At 45.8% G+C, this 22,950-nt stretch overlaps 1 protein-coding gene across 4 annotated transcripts in view; it reads left to right on the top strand.

The window, feature by feature from the left end:
* The first annotated feature begins 782 nt into the window (after positions 1-782).
* The window catches only part of ldb2a (LIM domain binding 2a), a 58,394-nt gene continuing 36,226 nt past the window's right edge, over positions 783-22,950 (top strand). For all 4 annotated transcript variants that reach the window (XM_029259158.1, XM_029259155.1, XM_029259159.1 and 1 more), the window contains exons 1-2: positions 783-1,047; positions 18,202-18,304. In XM_029259158.1, the coding sequence (XP_029114991.1) occupies positions 916-1,047; positions 18,202-18,304 (235 nt within the window). In that variant the 5' untranslated portion in view covers positions 783-915. The remainder of the gene's footprint in view (positions 1,048-18,201; positions 18,305-22,950) is intronic.

Here is a 22,950-nt window from a genome sequence, read left to right on the forward strand (position 1 = left end):
GTGATGTACACTGGTCCATGTGGTGGAATGTGACAAATGGACTGCACTTTAGAAGCATGTGTTTGCATCCAGATCTCCCATTCTGATGAAGTAGTGCGTACGTCAGTTTGGAGAAAAGCATTTCCTAAACGAATAAATTGCCCATGTCAATTTTTGCTGGACAATTTTAGGCTGAGTACCATGACTAAAGGCAGAGCAGCAGGAGCTGGACTTCAGCGTGGGTCCCTCGACCGCAAGGCAACAGCCCTAACCGTTACGCCTCCTAGAGCCCTGCTTAAGACTTTCGTGAAATTCGGTGCCACACCTGGCTCTGCATCCTCTCTTGAAATGCACAGTGTTCAGTGCAGGTCATTTGCGTCGGTACTGTGGTAGTAACGTGGTGCGGGGGGATGGGGGGGGGAAGGGCTCCGTACGCTCAGAGCACCGATGCACCAGCAGCCTGCAGACCTTCTCCTGGACTTTGCATGCAGGACACAGCCGAGGGGACCTTCTGCCAGGTTTCAGGGGACTCCTGAGTGGGGGGGGGGGGGGGGGGGACCGCAGGCAGACCTGGTGCTCGGGCACCTCGTGACTGTTCCTCTTTCTGCTGTAAGTCCAGGAGGAGCCGGGAAACGTGACCCTTCCTCCGACTGCTCTCTGGAAGCGCGATCTGGTGGTGCTCGAGTCACCCCCACCCCCCACTCGGCCCTCCCCATCCCCCGCCTCAACCCCTCCCCCTCCCTCCTCCTCCTCCTCCTCCTCCCCCTCCCCCTCCCTCCCTCCCTCCCTCCCTCCCTCCACCGCCTCGGTGCGGAGCGCTCCGCTCTGCGTGCATGTGTCTCCAACATCCGCGCGCACCAGCCGCCTCGCGCCCCATGTGCTCTGCATGGATGCTGAACTCGCGCAGTGCAGCCTGAACCCGCGGCCGCAGACGACATGTCCAACACAGCGCACGACCCCTTCTACTCGTCCCCGTTCGGACCCTTCTACCGGAGACACTCGCCCTACATGATCCAGCCGGAGTATCGCATCTACGAGATGAACAAGCGGCTCCAGTCGCGCACGGAGGTGAGAGCGGATGTCGCGCGGACCCGTCCCCGCCCCCCCGCACGCGCACCCCGCGTACAGCCGCGCGGGTGCGCGCGCGGGAGCGCTCGCCCGCCCGCCCGCGCGCTCACGCCGGGGTGCCTCTTCCCTCGGCGTGATGCGCGATAAGTGTCAGACGAGAGGCGCCTCGGAGGAGTCGGGGCGTCTTCCGCGTGCCGATCCCCGTGCCGCGATTCTTATTTTTCCTTCTCGCGCGGGAGTCCTGCCTGGTGCGCGCGAGGGCGCGCGCGTAACGGCTCTCCGTCCGTGCGCGCACGTGACACTCCCGTGTAAACAAAGTGTCCCGAGTCGCGGCAGCTGTAACGCGCATCTGGAGGGGGGGGGGGGCTCTGCGTTGCATTAGAAAGAGACAGAGTCAGTGGTGGCGAGGAAGGAAGTGCGCGAAGTGGGAGAAGTTGGAGTCCCGCGGGTCCCGTCAGTGTCAGTCAGCGCCCGTCTGCCGCTCGTCCTCCTCAACGATGGATGCGCATCACTCTCCAGCGGCAACTTTCCTTCCTGTCCTTCTCTACCTACTTCTGTTCTTCTCAGTGTCGTCTTTACGCACCGGATAGTTTTGTCGATGAGCTGCGACGCACGCACTTCTCTCGCTGTAGCATCATCATCATCATGTCACTGAGAAAAGTGAGCGCATGATGAAGCAGCAGCACCGGGCGGGTCGGGTGTCTCACTGGCACTTGGACCAGTCCGTAGTTACAGTGCTGTGATTTTCCCCACCAGCCGGCATCTGAAAAAAATATTATGTGCATGGTGGGCCATGGCATGCCATGGCATAGGGCAACTGACTACAAAAATCAGGACTTGAACTAAACATGACTGAGAACGTGATGCTTCCGATAATAATACTTTTACTTTCTTGCCATAAAATAATAAAAGCAAATGTGCGGCGGTAGGCCTCCATCCGTAGGCTATAAAACACGTTATTTCTTACCCGTGTGTGTATGTGTAAAATTTACTGTTCCTGTGTATATATTTGCTGTAGCACATTTAAGATGTTTCTTTCGCCAGGTAATGCCTTTGGGATTTATGCTGAGAAGCCATGCGCACCAGCTGTGTTGAGTAACGGAATTATATACATTTCACAGACATTTTACAGATGTTCCTCTTGCCGCTGTGATTTATTTAGAAATGATGTTGTGCATCAGTAATCATGTGCAGCGATTGATTCCTCTCTGCCTTGAGCCACTCGAGCAGCAATGCAACAGGAGCACCAAATCAAAGAGCCCAGAAATGTCCAGTTCTGGCCCGAATTCCCAAATCCAGCCACCCATTTAGTCGTTCCGTGCTTTAGATTTCCTGCCCGGCTGCCTGTAAGGACAGATAGCTTTATTCGGCATCAGGTGTTCCGCTCTGGACATCCGTGCAGAAGGAGGAAGAAATGCTCACACTAAGACTTAATATGATCCTGTAGTATAAAGTCCAGGTTTTGAATTTAATTTCACATACGGACGCATTGCTTCCACGTGCACGTACCTGTGCATCTAATCAGCTGCACTGCTTTGCAGTTACTTCTTATTTCATAGTAAAATAATAGCCGTGGCTCTCACATATGGGTGGTGATTTCACACTTAAGAGTGAAGTGTAAAGTAAATTCAGATATGATGAGATGTGAAGACTGCATGTAATAAGGTCACCAATGTGGTTATGAAACATGAAGGCAAAACAAAAACAAAGACAAGTGATTGAGGGACGGCTCTGTGCGCCTGTCCAAATGTCCTATTCTGAGCGTTCCTCTGTTTAAATAGCTCCTATAAGGCCCGGAGTGTTGAAAGAGGACATTGTTCTATCTCTCCGCTACGTGACCCGGCGCCGGGGACTTCTGTGCTCCCCCGCCAGCGGCAGGACATTCACGTGTGTGTCACACATGAGCATGATCTGGACAATGCGATTCTTTTCGTTCTCCTAAGCCGTGGCACAGATATATTATTTTTCCCCTCAGAACGGTCCGTTTCTTTCGGCGACAGAACTCCTCCGTGTATATTTAGGACATGCTTGTGTATGCTTAAAAAAAAAGTGATGCAAGTTCTCTGCAATAAGACATACCCTGCAGGCCACAAGTTTCCAAATAAGTGTACGTGCAAACATTTAGGGGAGGCTTTATTTTATAGCCTTTATTATTCTGGCGGCTCCAAAATTTCAGCAGGGACCGAGCAGTTACGCTGAAGAAGCACTGGGCTTTTGCGCCGCGACTTTTTCCTATGAAAGTACGATTTGGTGTCACTTTGGTCAGGGTGCAATAGTTAAGGTGCTGGACAACGTATAAAGGTCGAGAAAAAAGTGCAGTTGGAGTTGGACTTGAGCAACATGAAGTTATTCAGCAGGGGTTTCCCTTGCTGATTTGAAGAACCTTTAAAAGCCCAGGACCTATTGACTGTGCGTGCGGCGCTTGTGCTCCGTAATGATCAAAGCCGCCGCATCTGTATCCATCAGAAGAAGCGTTAGGTGAAACAAACTGTTCGGTGCCGAGGGGATTTATGCAGTTGCCCTCGTGTCGCGGAGATCAGTATCAAAAGCTCACCGCGATAACAAAGGACAAGCAGCTCCCTATTAGAAGGCACGTGCGAAGGAGCGGCGTCCTGCGAGGCGTGTTTCGTGACGATGCCCTCAGGTGAGCTCCCGCGGTTGGACCCCCATTCACACTGTGGACCCCGCTGCCTTTGTTAGCAGGGCCTGCAGGACTCCCCCTGCTGGACAAAGAGCGCCATCGTCCTCTGTGACAAACCGAGCCGCCCGAGCGGGAGCGTTGTGGCGGGGGTGGGGGAGCGTGACCCCGGCGACCCTGAGGAAATGTTCACTTACTCTCGGTCCCTCGTCTCGGGCCCCTGCGCCGTCCGTCCGTGCCTCGCATCGTTATCCTCGCCACCCGCCTCGGCCGGCGTCAGCGCTCCTGTTTTCTCCACCTGTCGGCAGGTGTGACGGAGGGGCTGCGTGTCGCGGGGACGGGTGACAGCACTCGTTTTATTTCCGCGGGGAGCGAGCCGGAAAGAGGCTGGAAAGGAGCGCGGGAAGGGCCGGGGGGACGCGGTGCCGTCGCAGCAGCGAGCTGCCTTTTCGTCCGAGCCCGGGGACCCGGTTGGTTCTCTCCTCTGCCGGTCATTAAGAACTCATTTGTTTTAGTGCGCAAAATAGGCGAAAAGAGAGTCGCTCTCTGCCGGTTCCGCACTTGTGAAATAAATGGACTTCAGTACTCGGTTGTGGGAACGCAGCTGCGGTCACCGCAATCGCCGAAGGCCTCCCGCAACTTCAGCAGAATTCGGAGTTCCTCGTGAGGTCACAGCGCAGAGCCCAGTTTACTATGGTATGGGCAGCTGGCAGGTGCGTGTGAAAGTAAACATCCTCGGTCTATCAGTTGTTTGGAAAACATCCCGCATCCTTCCGTTGAAGTGAGACATACCAGTGTTTTACCGCATCTGCCGCGAGCCGCGGGTTTTGCTTTGAACCTCGGTTACAGTTGTTACAGTTATTAATAGTCAGTCGGTTTGATTTAATGGCTTTCTTCAGGTCTGCTTTACTCCTGTTTTTCATGCTGCCTCAATTTAAGCCGTTTTTGGATTTTTCTGACGAATTGGGAACGCTGCCTGCGCAGTGCCGGAGAATATGGCAGCACAGAGCAGGGATTATTAATATTGCATAACCAGCCACATGGATTATATCAATAGACTTTTGTTTGTTTTTTTTTTTTTTTTTTGGATGAAATTCTCACCTTGTCTTCTGCGTGTGAATTGCAGCGAGCAAACCCTCCTCCTGAGACAACCTTAAAATATTCCAGGGAAAAGACCGGGCCGCAGGAAGCTATCGATTCCACGTGTGAATTTATTTGTTCTCTCATACCAGTTGGCTTTGTTTATTTCGGAAGGTTTTTGGGGGCGCCGACGCGGTATAACGGCACGCCCGTTGACGAAAGTGCGCGCGGAGAGTACTACAGTGCACTGACAAGTGAAAATACGCCTCTACTGTAGCCCATGAATAAAGAGCGGCATTAATTGGGCAGGACATCATCAGTTGGAACCGCTGGAATGACATTAGCATAGTGTTAATATTCAGGAGGGCAGTGTGCTCAACAACTGAACATAGTGCCGCGAGAAGACAATAACAGCAGACAATAATGCCAGGGGATGGAAAACAGCTTCATTTAATGGAATTCTCTGTGATTATAAGATGAATCAAATATATGATTACTATGCATTTATGTAAATTAGCAATCCAGTCGAGGCTATACTGTAGCGCCCAGAGGTGAGTCCCCATCCAACCGATGATGACGCATCACGTCCGGAGGGAGCCGGGTTTTTTTTTTTCCTCTTTGCTTGCATCCTTTATTTAAATGGCTTCGAATTTTTTTGAGCGCCTCAAGTTCTAGCGTGTCAGCGTACTGCAGGAGTTAGCGGCGGGACCGCGACGTGACCGTGCCCTGTCGTTCGGCAGCAAATCTAAAGCAGTATGTTTCTGCCCGAAGGTGGCGGCCGGGGTCCCGGAGAGAGCTCTTGCCCCCGGGGCCGGACGGATGGCGACGGAGAGGCCCGCGGGACGAGCGCGGGGAACACGCACCAGCTGATGTGTCAAGAGGGAATCCCTGTCATAATGTTACCGTAATGATGCTCTTTGAGCACGTTGACTCTTTAGTGCACTCGACTCGCGCAGACTGATGGTGAAAAGCGTCAAGAGCCTCTGAATCACAACTCTCGACGCTGCCCCATAATCTTCATTTACGTTCCCTGTAATGCGTAATAGCAGCGGAGTCGGCGGCTCGCTGACATTTTACGTGCGTTGTATAAGCCCCAGATTACACGTGTTTATGCCTAAAGTCGCACCGTGTATTAGTGTTGCTATTAGGTGAAATCAATAGGATTCGGTAGCGGCGTGGGTCACAGCAGCGTATCGTATCCGTGGGCATCGTGGGTTCGCCGGCATCTTGGTTTTCGGCCGTTTTCCGTCCCCTCGGCCCCCGTAGACGTATCGGAAGAGCGGAACTCTTCATGTGTTCGTAAGCATGCGGGTTTCTCAATGTCGTCTGCAGCTGTCAGCCTTAGAGGCCCTACCTCCGCTGTTCCAGGGCAGGTCGCCTTTACGATCTAATACCCTCGCTCCCTTTCGGTTTTCTCTTGCCGGGAGTTTGTTTTGCATGGCGAGTGCTGATAGAGCATCGGTAATGACGCACTTGCGGTACAACAAATCGATAAATATTATATCAGCCCCTGGCCGGAAAGAGGATGTTGCAGGACCGGGCCGCGGTTCGACACGACGGGCCTGGAAACGTGCGCAGAACAATAAGGCGGTGGGCCGGCCCGCAGGAAACACGGACAATGCTCCCACCTTTTTCCTGTGACTTTCCCACAGTTCCTTCCAGGCCACCGTGTCGCGCCGATAACAGATAACGGAGAAGGCTGGGTCCCATCCACTTCTCTCTTTTGTCGGCGTGCGAATAAGAAACGGCTCATTGTATGTAAATGTCCGTAGGAAGAAACGGAGGGGCAGCGTTACGTAAATATACCAGCTGTCATTATTCTTTGACGGACACGGATAGGCAATTAATAAGCGAGCGAGGAAGGAAGCGCGTGTTGTTTCAGCATCGCGTGCGAAAGCTCAAGGGTGCTGAACGACAAGCGAGTTTTGACCTTTTTTGCCATAAGCGACCGTATGGGCTCCTCGCAGGGACGGTAAGACGGTCACACCGCTCTGGTGAGAGGTGCCTGTGGTGGTCAGCGGTCAGAGCCTGGGGGGGTCAAAGGTGAACGTAGACAGTGCGTGGGTATGACAGTTAGTGACAGAGTAATTTTTACTACTCATAATTTATTATTGCCTTCTTGATGATTATTTGCTTATTTTCTCCAGAAATCATTCATTCGTTACTGCTTGTCAGAGTCTAGGCCTTGGTGGTCCAGTGCCTATCCCAGAAACACAGGGCACGAGGCTAAGTAGGGTACACACTTGGTGGCGTGCGGCTCCGTCACGGTATTCTCCAAAAATATTTCAAAGAATTTAAACTAATTAAGAAATTTTTAAATCTACATAGAAATTTATACATGTACAGACAGTTTATACGTATATATACACACCCGTGTATATGTGTATGTGTATATATATATGAATATATACACACACACGTATATCCTTTTTTTTAACACTAATTCATTCATTTGAGGAAAAAGGAGTTTCCGAAAATGATACGACAGTCCCTCCCCGTATTAACGCTCAGTAAAGCAGGTAGTTAGAGGTGCCCTTCGATTTCAGCGCTCAGAGCTTCCCCTCCGGCCCTTGCCGTGAAATCGCGGTGGCGCTAATCTTTCGGACCGTCGGGTCTCACACACGCCGGCTTCGCATTACCGTGGATCTCCAAGGGGGGGGGGGGGGGGACGGGGGGTGGTGTTGTTTTTGCGTCTGAAATGTCTCCTCACGTGTCCTTTCTTCGGGGGCAATTAATACGGCTAATCAACATTCCCCAGAACAGCGGCGTGGCGTGACGGAATGCAAATCGGCCCGTGTGGGGAAGGAGCTGCCGAGGCGACGGTGGGAGTTTGTCTGCCTGATGTGTTCGGTGCGATTGTTCACCTGTGACGGGATTACATGTGCAGTGCAGCGATGAGGAGCGATAGCTTCACACAGAGCGCACTGACTGACCCAGAGACCTCCAGGTTCCTACAGCAGTTATAGAGCTGAGGGCAGGACACAATCATATTTTGCACATTAATTTTAAACATTTATCAGTTGCAATGGGTTGTTGTCCACATGAGAGGTTTATTTCACATGCTTTACGTGTCCCTAAACAGGTTCTGGGGGTCATCCCCCATCGAAGAGGGGGTTCTGTTCCAGTATTTTATCATCATACACACACACACACACTGTCTGAAACCGCTTCTCTCAAGTGGGGTCACGGCGAACCGGAGCCTAACACAGGGCGCAAGGCTGGAGGGGGAGGGGACACACCCAGGACGGGACGCCAGTCCATCGCAAGGCAGCCCAAGCAGGACTCGAACCCTAGACCCGCCAGAGAGCGGTACCCGGCCAAGCCCGCCGCACCACCGTGCTCCAGCAAATTTATCATTGTATAAAATATTAAAATAAACTCATTAAATCTAATCTTTAAATCTTATAAAATTAATCAATGATTATACTTGACACACCTGATTCTACTTACCTATTTGGTTTAACCAGTATAACTTGGGGTTCACTTATTTTTGCACCTGCCCTACTTCTGTTTTCCTACTGCACACATGATGTCCTCTAAACCAACTCATGGAACTGGTCATTACACTCCTATTATGTCACATGAGAAATACTAATTCTCATTAAAGCACCATTTTGTTGTAAAACTAAGGGGCACAAGAGGTTCACATACATTGAAGTAGCAGTGTTCACACATTTAAAGGGGATTTTGAGTCCCCATTCACCTGAAATGCAGGTAAATACCTAAATAAGTAATGTAGGCACTACTAGCAAAGCCTTGGTCCAGATAGGACCATGACCACCCTAACCCCTGTCCAGGCTGTCCCATCATGTCCCATCCTGCATGGGTGGGTTGATAGGGTCCCATGGATGCAAGCCCCCCGGTTCCTGATGATGTCATAGGCAACACGGAAGCAGTTTTTTATGTCCCGTTGCTGATCCGCAGGGTCCGGTACCTGGTCTCTGCCTATTTCGTTTGCTTAATTGAGCCGCAGCCTTCTTAAAGCGCAGGAACTGAGAAGCCACGAAGAGATTTGCTCAGGAAAGTCGACCTGTTGCGTCCCGCTCAGCGCACGTGACCGGCACACGCAGCAAATATGATCTGTTACTTACTCCCACCTACAATATGCAATTACTTTTTCGGTAATCCCTTTAAGCTTGAAAACCGTAGGGGATTCTTAGTCTATCGCAAAGCTTTTTACCACCAGGGTTACAAAATAACACAATCGCACATTTGAAGCTGTGTCACGTTTTGCAGCACTTCTTCAAACACTTAGTGAATTTTTAAGAAAAATACATGACCTTCTTCCACAAGTTACTGGGCCTTAATGTACTGTAGCCTATTTACTTTAAAGGTGAAAAGAGTCAGTGGTGGTGGGTCCTTGAAAGGTGTAGTGGTTAGAGTGGTTAGAGCTGCTAGAGCTGCTGCCCGTGGACCCAAAGGATGCTGGTTCAAATTCCACCTTTAGGTCTAGTATCCCTGAGCAAGTAAGTTACCCTAAATTGCTCCAGTAAAAATTACCCAGCTGTATATGCGGCTGAATAAGTTTTGGTAAATTAACATTGTAAGTCACTTTGGAGAAAAGCAACAGCTAAATAAATAAATGCATTTATCTATACACATGGGGTGCGGTGGTGCAGTGGGTTGGACCCGGTCCTGCTCTCCAGTGGGTCTGGGGTTTGAGTCCCGCTTGGGGTGCCTTGCGACGGTCTGGCGTCCCGTCCTGGGTGTGTCCCCTCCCCCTCCGGCCTTACGCCCTGTGTTGCCGGGTAGGCTCCGGTTCCCCGTATGGGACAAGCGGTTCAGAAAATGTGTGTGTGTATACATACACACACAGGTATCTTTCATTATATGGCCCCAATTTGTTCCTGAAAACAGTCCATATGCCAAGACTCTGTAAACCGCGAGGTCCTTTCCAAATATTTTAAATGGTGAAAAAGGTGATGCATTCCTGGACTTTATGGACGTGCCAAAATATTTTCACAGATGCCTTCCAGACACTCAAGAAACAGCAACCACAACATTAGGATGATAAGATATTAAACATAATCAAGAAGGATTTGAACAAAGACTACATTAATTTAGATATCTTATTTTTTACTAAACTACTGTACAATAAGGACATGTAAACTTACATTTGCATTTACTCTCAGAGAACAATACAGAGTGCATTACATCAACGAACACATGATTCTTGAGTACAGGCAACTTGTCACATACCACTATACATCACATGAGTAGCTGTATTTAGGCTTTTAGATTATTAAACATTTTGTTGTTAAAAATTAAACTTTTCTAGGGCTGTAATACCAAAAATCCAAATACTGGGGTATAACGGTGTGCGAATATGTGTATGTGTATAAATATGTATATGGTATATAGGGAGAACTCAAAGTCAGAAACAGAAGGTTGTTGTACGAGAGAAGCTAGACGTCGTCAGATCGATTCTGAGGGTCTCAGCAAGCGTCATGACTAAGGAAGGGATGGGAAGATGATTACCTGAGTTGATGTGGGTAAATCACAAAAGCGGCCAAGTGAAATTCCCATTTCCTGTTAATTGGTGAGCTGCTGTAAGAGTAGTATAATGTGGCTTGCATTAAAGTGTTCGCACCTTCTGTGAAGGAGCCCCGTTTCTGTGTGGAGTCTCCCTTGTGCCTACATGAGCCCATGAATGGTGAATGGCAGTGGTAGCTCTTTTCTTGGCAAGCATCTCACAAAACTGGTTTTGTCCACAGAAATTAATTAGCAATAAACAGACGTACAAACTCTACGAATACAGTAACTCTACAGCATTCCAGCCTGATCCTTTTTGCTGGGTGTTTCTTATGTGTTTTGTATGTGTGACTGTGATGGATAGACTATGTTAAGAGAGAATGAGGACTGATTGTATGACAGTAATATATTTAATAATATGTTTATCAATATTTTATTAGCAGGAGAAAGGTTGCGGTTAGGATGTTGAAATAAAAATGCATGAACAACTAGAGGTACAAAGGGAATACGGTACATTTACATCCTTCTTTTCTCACACTTTATTCTTGCTGCCAGCCCCCCTTTTTATGGAAAAATTAAATATTTTTGCTTTGAAAATGTACTCAATGAGGGTTTAGATGTGCTCCGAGACAACAAAATCGCACAACTATTGTGGCAAATTACAAGATGTCAAGCAGACGTCTGCCATACAATGAAGCCACATAAAAGGCTAATTAAGGTAATAATGGAATCATAGTATTTGTATGATGAATAAGAAGTGCTTGTTCTTCTGGGGGTCCTTAATGGACACGCAGACACTGAGAAGCGTATTAATGAAGTCTCCATGTTTTAGCACGTTTCCGAAACGCTCCGTGCATCAATACAAGCGTCAGACGAAGGAAGTTTTTCACCCGTTAGCATTGTGAAGGTGAAAATGACACCGAAAGCTTTAAAACCTGATGGAGCAGGAAACCTATAACTCAGTTGCCTAATAAAGCTTTATTTGCATTTTTTATGACTCGTTTACCAGCACAGGGCTGAGAAAAGCCAGATATTTCGAAGCGCGGCGTTGGAGAGCGCCGCAGTTTTGGCGTGCAAGTGTTCAGGGACGGTTCGGGAGAGGAGAGTCCTCGTTATTCACGGTTCGAGGCGTCCTCGCGTGAACCGCGGCGCTGCGCTTCCGAGACCCCCGTCGAGCCGAGGCGCAGTCGTCGCGCGGCCTCGCGGGCCAACGTCTCCTTCTAGGGAAGTTGGCGAGGCTAATGGAGATGTGTTTGTTGTAGCCGGTCTGCTTGTTGTGTTCTCTCTCTCTCGCTCTCTCTCTCTCTCTATCTTTGTCGCCCTGTGTTTAGATTTGTCCGTTTCATTTAGTCTCCATTAGCTGGTTTGTTAGGATCTCCCTGGTGTTAACACCTTATTTATGACTCAGTTCTGTACTGGTCATTAGGCCGAAGGCGTCCCGTCTCATTTCCCGCGTGATGCCTCGGAGCGCCCCCGGTGCCGCCCGCAGGGTGGCTCCCACACCAGTGAACACGCGGCTCTACGGAGGCGCTTTGTGACGGAGGCTCTTGCCAAATACCCGCAAACCCGCCGAGTTCGCCGTCCTTCTCGGCCCTTCTGTTGTCCAAGTTGCGAAGCCATTTGGTGACCTGAACCTGACATTCTTCCCCAGGTGCTGCACCAGATTTACTGTCGTCCTCCGCTGGGATGTCACGCAACCGGCTCACTTTCCCATAGTTCATTGCAGTGCTATTGCATTGTGCAGTTTTAAGACCTCCTTAAGTGCACTTTTTTATTTTGAATTCTTTCCAAGATGAGAAGAAGAACGTTCTTTGTGCTTATATTGCAGGTGTTTATATTGCAGTTCAGCGCCAGCTTCATATACCTCTCAGATGTAAACACAACATGACTTATGTCTAGAAAAGGAAGCCTATATGATTACCTCCACACTTTGCCCGTGTTCTTCCCTGGTCTTCACTAGCGCAATCACACAGGACAGAAACCCGCAGTTTAAAATAATTATTTCTGTCCAAAGAGGTATTGTTTGGAACGACAAAGAAGTGGCTGGTATTGTCCCTGCCTGGCTTCACTACAGCGAGCGGGAGGGACAGTAATGGCTGGAGGCTCGTCTCCACAAAGATGGGATGACTCACATGGATTCCGTAAGTCCATGAAATATAAAAGTCATGCATGACACGGTTAACTTGCACATTACATATCACACAATGCGAGATCTCAAATAAATTATTGGGGAAACATATTCTTTTTTCGGTGGGCAGGTTTGGGCTTTTTTGCCAAAAGGAGTTTCGACAAAGACGGATGTAACACAGTTTTGTGTGTCCACTAAATACATTTTTTTCCAGTCATGGAACTTTGCATGTGCGCAACGAAAATGTAGGACTTTACGGATGTTGCCGAAGCTGCTGGCTAAAATGCATCAACAGAGAATTGGAGAGCATACAATAGGAGTTTGCACTAGCTGTGGGCTCTTTAAAATCTATATTCCATTTCCTTTGGTGTGTAGTGCATTTTATAGGCTAATTGAAAATAATACCACACCTTCTTGTGGTTACCTGGCCTTCTGCATAATTAATATTACTCCAGTGGTTTTACACATGCTACAGGTGATGGTAGTCTAATAATTTCATGACGGCGATAAACGGTTTAGTATACGAGATGTTGTCGTCCCTTGTTACAGTGCGATCCGATCGCATCTTCTTTGTTTAAGTGCAGAATTTATACATTTCTTGGATGAGGGATTTGAACGATGGCAGAGTTGCGAGGGGAATCTGAAGGTTTTTCAAAGATGTGTTTAATCTGATCTCGAATTGACAGAATAGCATGCAATCTCGAAGGTTACAGAAGTCTCCATCACTGGTGTATGTCTGTGAACAAAGCCCAGGTCACCCGATGAACAACGGTCAGTGTGACTGTATTGACAGTAAGTACAATGACTTCCTTAGTCTGGAGTAATCGACTCAGAGGACGGCCGTATTGTCAGGTTGGAGTTATTGTTATTTACTACTGAGCCTTTCAAATCTGCTGGATTTCCTATAAATCCTTCCAGCTGTCCTGCTGTGATCCTTACGTGAGCCGGCATTGACGCCTCAATAAATCCCTTTGACAGGCGTGATATGTAAAAATCAATACCTGTTTATCAGCTGAGCCGCCACTGACTGCCGCGATCGGTTCACCTGGAGTCGCTGCTGTCTCTCTTGAGCGCCGTCACAGCCGCCTTCATGAGCATGGACTCTATCAGCCCACCCTGTCTCCTATCTCAGAGAGTTTAACGGCAAGAGCAGAGCTTCGTGTTTGACCTGCACTTCATGAGCAGATGATAGGCGCCGAAGGAATTAAGTTTGTGCGTAAAGGTGATTATTTCGCTCGGCTACTCAATGCATGAGCTACAGTTTCACTGCGGAGATTAGTCAGATAATAAAATGTGTTCTGAAGATAAATTGGCCATGGATCTGCTTGGAATCCGATGGTCTACAAAGCCATGTTAAGACATTTAGGGATCAGACACGCCACCTCGGAGTCTTATAGGCTTAACTGGGGGGACGGGGGCTAACATTGTGTTGCAGAATCTGTTGCTTATACGAGGCTGATGCATGTATTGACATGACTTCTAGCAATCAAGGCTCCCGTTAGTCTATAAGGACTCAAGCCTTTTATGCAGTGAAACCTGCAGTGCATTAAGTCATGCTAACTTGTTCAACACGGGTGTCTGAACAAATACAGGAATTTAGGAACAGTGAAGGTCAAATTGTCCTTATTTATTGTGGGGTGAGTGGAGGTTTGGAAATGAAAAATATGACGCCTAAAATTAAGTAAAATAAAAGTATGCATGATAGTTAAAACACCAGCATTTCATAATATTTGTATCACAAATGATGGGATTCTGTCACTTATGATCCAGATTATTTAGACTGGTACCATGAATTGTGCAGGAGCCTGAATAATTTTCAGACTGACCGCAAGAGAAATATTTTTACGATAGCATGAGGGTATTCATGTTATAAAGGCTGTTTGCTATATTATTTCAATAATTGAGTTAATTTTTACATGTTTATAAAGTTTGCTTTTATAAGTTTCTATTGAAATCTGCTGTTTCACTTAGATTTGCCATAACTGGGGTTGTGATTGGCTGACACAAACAATGTGACAGGAAGTAGGAAGAAGGAAGTAGGAAGTAGAAGGTATATTTAGCATTTTTTTTTTTTTTTGGAAGCATAACATCTGCATGCACTCAGACACCTACTGACCTCACTGAACTAAAGAGTCACAACTGACCTAATCCCCCCAATAATTTTGCATTGTTGCTCATTATTACTCATTTTTACTAATGTTTTTGGTCCCTAACAATATCTGACAAGTTGTTACACCCCATATTTTTACTGTGGGTTTAAATGTAGCTATTTTTAGCTATTTTTATTTTATTTTATTTTTTCGCTATTTTTATTTTAGCTATTTTTCAATGTAATCCATTTCATATTGTTTTCCTCCTCCTGTCTGTATCTGCAAAGGGAAAACTGTGTATCGCCTTTATGTAATATCATTTATTATACAAATATTATAACCATCTATGAAGGTTGGTTTTGCTATTGCATCCAGCTTGATTTACTGTCAACTTTTACTTCATTAATTTGGTAGCTCTCTATACCGTTGTGTTGCGGTCCTCTGTGGCAGGCAGTAAATTTGATTGAACTGTTGAGGGACGCCCCATTGCCGGTCCCTGGAGACCGTGTGTCGCTCTGGATTACCCGATGAGGTCACACAGCCTGCTGAGACCTATTCCGTTGTTTACCCACACGCCTCGGATGGCAATTGGTCACCAGCCCGCGTGCTGATTTTCAGGTCAGTTGCTGGAGGCCTGCTAGGTCCGCAGCATTAATGCTTCCAAAGGCCAGTTGTCTTGTAGACTCTGGTCCACTAGGTGTACTGCTGTATTGTGTCAAAGAGACATGTTGCCAGATTTTCAGGTTTAGATAATACTGGGTGACTGGGCCCATTATGGGCTGTCCTTACTTTCAATTACTGTGACATTTAAAACTTTACAATTGTTTACTCTGCTGAAAGTTCAAAGATCAAGTACCGGCATGATGGCTGTAATTGTGTGCTAAATGGTGTCACTTCAGTGCAGTAATATTTCTTAAATATGCAAATTTAAATTCTGTGTAAGTACTCTGCTGCAAGGCAGTGAAAACCACACCCCTTTTAATATATATATAAATATATATATATTTTTTTTTTTTCTGTGCTGGTTTAAATGTGACTGAGAGTTTGGTGTTCAGAGCGTGAGTCAGCGACTGCGGTGCTGCAAGGTAATGATGTATGCAGAGCCGGCCCCTCGCACCCACACCTCATTCCTGCGCACCAACTGTGAACAGCTGGGGAGTGGGGTTTGCTTCGTAGTCAAGAGAGACCCCGCCTGTCAAAATACACCAGGCGAATTCAACGGCATTGTTCCCATCACTTGCTTGCCTTGTACAGCGATGTGAACACGGTATTATGTTAGCAGTTTTGACAAGTTACCTCTTGAGCTTCTCCCCACCTTCACAAGCAATTCTATTAAATACTGCAGTGTGAACTACATGATTGGTGCTGCTTTTAATGTTGTCATTTACTAGACACGTTTGCTCATACCATGGAGGCATTTGCAGAGTATTGAAGGGTTTTTCCTTTCAGTATTGCAGATAGGTTAATTCCAGAGCTGCTTGAATACTGTTGCAGCCAAAAGTTTTTCTTTTTTCTATGCTTGACCTTTCTTAAAGATTTCACATGATTACAGTGTAAAAAGAAGGTACAGTATCCTTCGGTGAAACTCAAAGCGGCTTGTTTCGGCCATAAGCCACCATTGTTACTATATTTGTTTATTACAGTACATTACACTGTGATACATATAGTCACAACTGTGAGGGCTGTCCTAGATGAGCACTATTACAATTTTTTGCTGGATTCAGCACCCATTGGTGTAATATTACCTGGACATTTGTGGTGAGCAGATATTAAACTTTCTAATGTAAAATTAGGGGGAAAATCTCGGATTCCTAAAGTGGTTTACAGGTTAGATTAAATATTATCTCATAGATACCCCTTAAAAACAGAATACATCAATCTATGCATCTATTATTGATGACTGTTTTTCCATTGCAGGGTCACAGTGGTTCAGAGTCTATCATGGAAACAAAAATCGTGATAGAGCGTACACCCTGGATGGGAAGCCAGTGTTTCGCAGGGCAGTCACACATTCGTCCACTCGCAGAACAGGCAATTCAATTTACTGTCATCAAACATGTCACGACTGTCACTGATTTATAATGACTTTTTTCAGTTTTGAAGTTGGTGGACAGAGCTTCAGCATGGAGATGGACCATCTCATGAATGATTCTCCCCAGTACCATTGTCTTGTACTGATTTCTGCTTCCATGCATTTAGTTACGTCTTTGTGAATACAGGGCAATTTGCAGCTTAGTGTAACGTGAGACATTTAAGAGCAAATTGAACCCTTCTCACTACAAGCAACGCAAGAACACTTGCGTCTGATGGCGAAACTTTCCATTATTTCTTTCGTCATACGCTTGAGTAGAGTTTCGCTGAAGTACACGAAAGGTTTAATCAAATTAATAATCCCACGTCACCGAAGCGTATAAACCCAGTCCGACATGAGCAAGCTTTTTTTCCTGCGCTGTTACAGCTGCCGATTTGAGTTGCAATTCTTTGACGTAATGTTTTAATTGAGATTAAATTTTTCTGGAACTTGTTGTGACAGATGGAGGCTGAAATAATAACTGGAAATAAAGGTAATCCTTAATTCTCTTCCTCCTTACGAGTACCAGGTGAAGTGGTGAAAGCCGATGAGTGCGATTGATAGAGGCCAGCGTGGGAGGGCGATGGGTGGCGTTTGCTTTTGTGGAGACTGCTGGAAAGAGGTGTACACTCTTCTAGGCCGTGTTTCCAGTTGTCATCATGTAGGCGGTGAGTTGGCTTTCTGGTGTTCGCTGGGCTATATTGATTGCAGGTTTTTCCCTGGCATTTGTAGGGGCTGCAGGCATACAGTGAGCAGCTTCCAGGTTGTGTCTGGGATTTAATCCTTTGAATTTGTAGTTAAAAGTTTCTAAATGCCTTAGCGACGCATGTTCGCTCCAATCCCGGAATTATCCTCGTATACGTGAGAAATGCGTAACTTTTCAGAAACTTCTCCGTTGAAACTTTTAAAAGACTGCGATCGGTGTTACACTGAGGAGTTGCGAAAATGATTGCACCTTTTTCCTCTTCATAACTTTTTAGACAGGCTTAGTTGTGGTATGTTTAAGAAAAAAATATTTGAAACTTTGAGAGTTAAAAAACTGAATAACAAGAGGCAAGGTTATCTTTATATAGTGACATGAGGAATATGCATGGAAAACGTAGAGAACTATAGACTATCAATTTTATAACTCCGGAGGCATTCGAAAAGCAAAGCAAGACTGGTGAGAAAGGCCTCAGATGTGGTTGAAATATTTCATGATTTTCTGAGTTTGTTAGCTGGTTCCCCAAGTAGGGGAGCTGTGCCGCACTCATACCCAACACTTGACAAAGTCAGAGACACTTTTTGTCAGAGCAATGATGGAACCCAACTGAGTTCAGAGCTGGTACCCAACCCCAGAGCATTTGTATGACACACTTATGCTCTGTTGCCAGATCCATCTATTGATAATGGAAAAAAATCATAATAAAGTCATCATAAAGTAACAATCCCTTTTCCTAGTTACATAATACTGCTGTCTAGGTTTCGCTGAAGCGTCGCTAAGTTGAAGGTATGAGTGCGACATTCTGTCCAAGGACATGAGCCTGTTGGGGACATCTGTATGTATCCGAGTGGTGGTTACAAGGAAACCCAAAAATTGAGTTATAACAAATAAATTATGATAAATGCTGAAGCTGTGTTTTAACTGTGGTCTTTTGTTCGCTGCTTTAACGCCTTGCGTCTGTTCACGTTATAGGAGAGCGACAACCTTTGGTGGGATGCCTTTTCTACAGAGTTTTTTGAAGATGATGCCACATTAACCCTTTCATTCTGCTTGGAAGATGGACCAAAGAGATACAGTAAGAGCACTTTCACCTTCCAAACTGTGACATTTTTTACGTTTACTTACAGAGTGAACCAGTAGGAAAATTATTTGTTTTAATTCCTTAGCTGTACAGTTAAAGCATTTTTTCAAATCTATCCATTTAAGCAATTTTTTTATTATGGGTACTATATTTTTATCATGAATATTCTGGATTTTGTACAAATATAACTAGAGATGTGTACTTGATTTTTCGTGCATTTGATTTCTTAAAAGGGGACTTTAAAGACACCATTGTTCACTGTTGAAACTATTCACAGTGGAGGTTTCAAAGTTCCAGCTCTCAGCCCTGGAGGGCCCTAAAACATGATTTTTGCGCGCACGTACGTGTGACGAGGGCTCCGTATAGTAGAACTGAAGGTTTACCCTATGGATGCTGATTTGTACAATGCCTGCAGCAACTCAGAAGCATGTGGGTGATTCTGCCTCAATGAAAGCGCGTTTAAATCCCCGGCAGCCGCAATATTTGTTTTTTTTTTCCTTTTGCTTTGTTTTCCACGATTTTGTTAGTGGTGGTGGAGCTGCTGGGAAATGAGCAATTTTGGCTGCGCTTCCCTTAACAGGATAGGCTCTTCACAGTCTGTTTTCCCATATTGAGGCTCTAGCACCACCAGCAAGCCATGATATTTTGGCATTTCCAAAGTGCTGCGGAGTTTGCCAAGATGATTATGGGGAAAATAGAGAGGGCCAGGGATTGGACTGATTAGTAATCTCGTGTGTGTGTGTGTGTGTGTGTGTGTGTGTGTGTGTGTGTGTGTGTGTGTGTGTGCGCGTGCGCGCGCAGCTTGGTGATGTGCGGACTGACTAAAGGTGCTGTGACAGATCATCTAAGCCTTGACGCCCTAAGAACAAGGGTCTGAAAAACCAGTCCAGGTGGAAAGCAAAGCTTATTAAAACTGACTTAGGACTTTTCGAAATATAAATATATTGTTACATACTTTAGCTATTAATCATCACCGAAGAGAAGGTTAGAGTTTGACTGAAAAATAGGAGGCTGAACCATATCCTGTAGGTATTCGACTCCTCTATGACTCAGTTGGGGAGGATGAGAGAGTTCAGAGAAGCTGGGGGTGTACCAGCCTCCATAAAAATATCCCTCTGTAGAAGGTAGCGCGGTTTCTCTGGGGAGAACGCCGAATCGAGAAATTAGTCATCACCGAGAGCAGAAGTTTTTCAACATGAGTTTCAGAGCTGCAGCATAATTCAGCAGCCCCATCAAAGATTAATGTGGCATCAGAAAAAGAAATGCTTTGTTAAAAATGCAGCGTTTATTCCTTCACAAGCAATACGGGGATGAGCAAACACTCTTGTAATTTAACGTATATGTACAATATTTCCACTATAATGCGCTGGTTGTGTTTTCAGAGAAAAGCAAAACAGCAAACAAAACATTTATCTCAGTGCTCTGTTCCTCATATGTAAGGGCCCGAGGAGTATCTGTCAACACACTTTTAAGTTGCTTCGATAATATGTTGTATTTGTAACCTCGTGGTTGGTTGTTCTACAACTAGAGCTGGTAGTTGTAGTGGTTAAAGCTGCTACTTTGCACTCAAAGGACACAGGTTCAAATCACAACTGCTTCTGTATTGCCCTTGATGGAGGTTCTTACCCTGGATTTAAATGGTAAAAAATACCCAGCTGTATAAACTGATAAATTATTGTAAGAAGCTTAACTCTGGTTTAGAGAAAAGCGTGGGTTAAATAAATAAGCAAACATAAGCGGAAGTTGTCCACCGGAAGAGGAAACCTGTATCATGTGGGATGTTGGGAAGACCCATTTACCTAGAGGCTGAAGTGCCTGCTATGAAGTGTAATGCTATTCCAGGGATCCCCACCTTATGAGTCTGATGAGTAATCTACATATTACAGAAAACATTTGAACAGCTTGGCCCAAGGTCATCCTATTTAAATTTTACTCAATATTTAAAAAAAATTTAAAAATAAGAAAAAAATTTCTTTTGAATAAATGGATCATAATAGATACTGACGTAGCCGAGCTGCTCTTCCCCGCCCATTAACGTGACTTTCGAAAGCAATAGCGTGTCTCGTTTCCAATCCCATGTCGCCCAGGCGATGGTGACAGATCAGTGGCGTTGTCCACACACTGGTGGACAGCAGCAGCCAGTTCACCAGGGTTACATCCTGCTTGTCCGATCTCAGCTGCGGGGCCATTGCCGTTGTTCAGGAGACGACGACAGATGAGTACGCAACTAGTTATGATCCTCTGAGATAAAATCATGTTGTCTTACATGAGACTGTTTGTCAGGGGTTGAAGTGGGAGTTCTCAGTCTTTGTGCTGTCAGTAACTGGAAGCTCTCATACCTCCCTGCATTTTTTTTCCCGTGTTTGGCCTAAATTTCCATTGTGGAGTTCCCATAGTGCAGCGGACTCCCATATGCCTGCATCATCAACCTGTGATTCACATCTCTTTCTACCAGACCCTTGGGTTATGTTTAATAATTGGTACCACTTATTACATAGTAGAACACTTATTTCTTACTGGATTTTCTACTTTTGTCATAATAAATTTTCAGAATCAATTGTGTGCGCAGATCTCTCTGTGTTCGCAGGCGATTGTTAGGGAACGTCTACTGACAGTAAAGGAGAGTGACGAGAACACAAAAAGCTGTCCAAGTGCTCGTTTACAGCTCAAATAGATTGTTTCATTTAGACAAATCACCCCTATTTAAGCTCCCTCCACAAACACCACTGTAAGTGAAGCATTAAATTATTTCAACTGTGCAATCAACTTTTTTTAATGGTCAGACAAATCATAATGTCAGCTAATAAAAGTTCCTTAATTAACCCAAAATACCACAGCAGATGTATGTAATAGTGGCTGGCGGTGTCATTTACCCTATTAAGTAATTCTCAGTTTGAGGATGTGCATTCATAGGGTAGTATAATTTAGCTTTTAGAAATAGAGAATCTTCTAAAAATTTTTTTTGTAATGCAGAACAACAGCAAACATATGTAGGTATGGAGGCCTCTCTCCAAAAAGTGTCAGTTCATTTTTGACAAACATCGATATGTACAGTACGTATAACAGTAGAGCGACGGAAAGCGATGTAGGAAGTGCTGTTTTTACATTTGCATTTTGGATTCGTGATAATATTTCACCGAGTTTTGCTTTGGAGGAACGAGGAGACTGCAGTGTGCTGTTCTTCTCTGCCTCCGTTACTCTGCTTCTCTCCATGGTAACAGGAGACGCAACGGAGGCTAGCAAGGATTCATCTGGATGCAGGGTAACTGTACCTGCGTAAGGAGGGAGTACATTTTTTTCTGTCACAGCCTCAGGTTCCTCTCCAAGCTGAGAAGCATGGACTTTTCTTTGGGCTTCTGCTCTTGTGGCATCCGGACCTTTGGGGGATGACACAAAGGTCACCGAAGATGTGAACACTGAGATCGTCTATACCTTGCCGTTGATACAAGAGCATTTCCCTGTAAGGACCTCTTGGGAATTACTTTTAAACAGAGATCACATCCATTTCAGGCTCTGCGTACTGACATCATGTGTACTTACACCTAACAGACACTTTCCTCAAAAGCAGCATGTAACCCTGTGGACCAGAAACACTTCGCAACAGACAAAGAGCTTTAGACACAGACAGGCGATTCTGGACGCACAGTTAGTTTGCCTGATACTGCTGTTTCTGCTGACATGCATTACATGAGTAGCTGCCCATAGAACTGGAGTAGGAAGGTGGTCATCACAGATAGGAGAGAAGCGGGTCTAAAAGAGGTGTTTTGAGACCCTTCTTGAATGCTGAAGGGATTCAGCAGTTCTGAGGGAACCACTGACCAGCACTGACCGCCAGTAAATACACATAGACGCAACACGCTTTAGAGACGTTGTAGGATCCTTCCTCGTGTCTGTGGCTTCTTATCTTGGACTGATTTGTCCTCGGAAAGGTCACAGGACCGTCCTTTCCAGGTGTGGCGACAGCCAAGGTCAAATGCGGCAATAAAGCAATGGGGGCGCTCTAATGAGGAGCCTCGTTTATTAGCTGGTGGCCTGTGGAAAGTAAGCGGCGCATGGCGAAGACGGCGTTAAGGATAAGGACGAAGCGCCGAAACTCCTCGCGTCCTTTAATTCAGACCTCGCACGCCTAGATACCTAGCAGTCGATTTGTTGTGGAATATTTTCTGTTTATCAATGTAATGACACTAATGAAATCTATTTACATTCTGTCTTCGTGCCACGGTCGGCCAAACGACGCGCTTTTTCGCCTCAGCTGCTGCGCCGCATACAAAATAATTACCCGGGCAAAAGAAATGCAACATGCTCAAGTGCTATTTTGTTCATTTGTTGTTTGAATGGTAACTGATTTTAATTGAGTTTATTTCTGTCTCAAGGGTGGATTTACTACTTTGACACTGCCTGAAAAACCCTTACACTGTATAATTAGAAAAAAGTGTCTGCATTATACTGCAATGTGTTGAAGTTTTTTTTTTTTTTTTTTTTTATAAGACTGCAACATGATGCAATCTTTCAGCAATTTTCACGGCTTAAAAATAGCTCGAAAAGTAAATTGTCCCACACCATTTTATGCATTTTTAAAGCGTGAAAGTGACAGGGAAAAATGCAAAAAAAAAAAGTATATTTAAATATTAATGTTCCAT

Source organism: Scleropages formosus, chromosome 16, assembly GCF_900964775.1.
Source record: "Scleropages formosus chromosome 16, fSclFor1.1, whole genome shotgun sequence".
In the NCBI taxonomy this organism is placed as follows: domain Eukaryota; kingdom Metazoa; phylum Chordata; class Actinopteri; order Osteoglossiformes; family Osteoglossidae; genus Scleropages; species Scleropages formosus.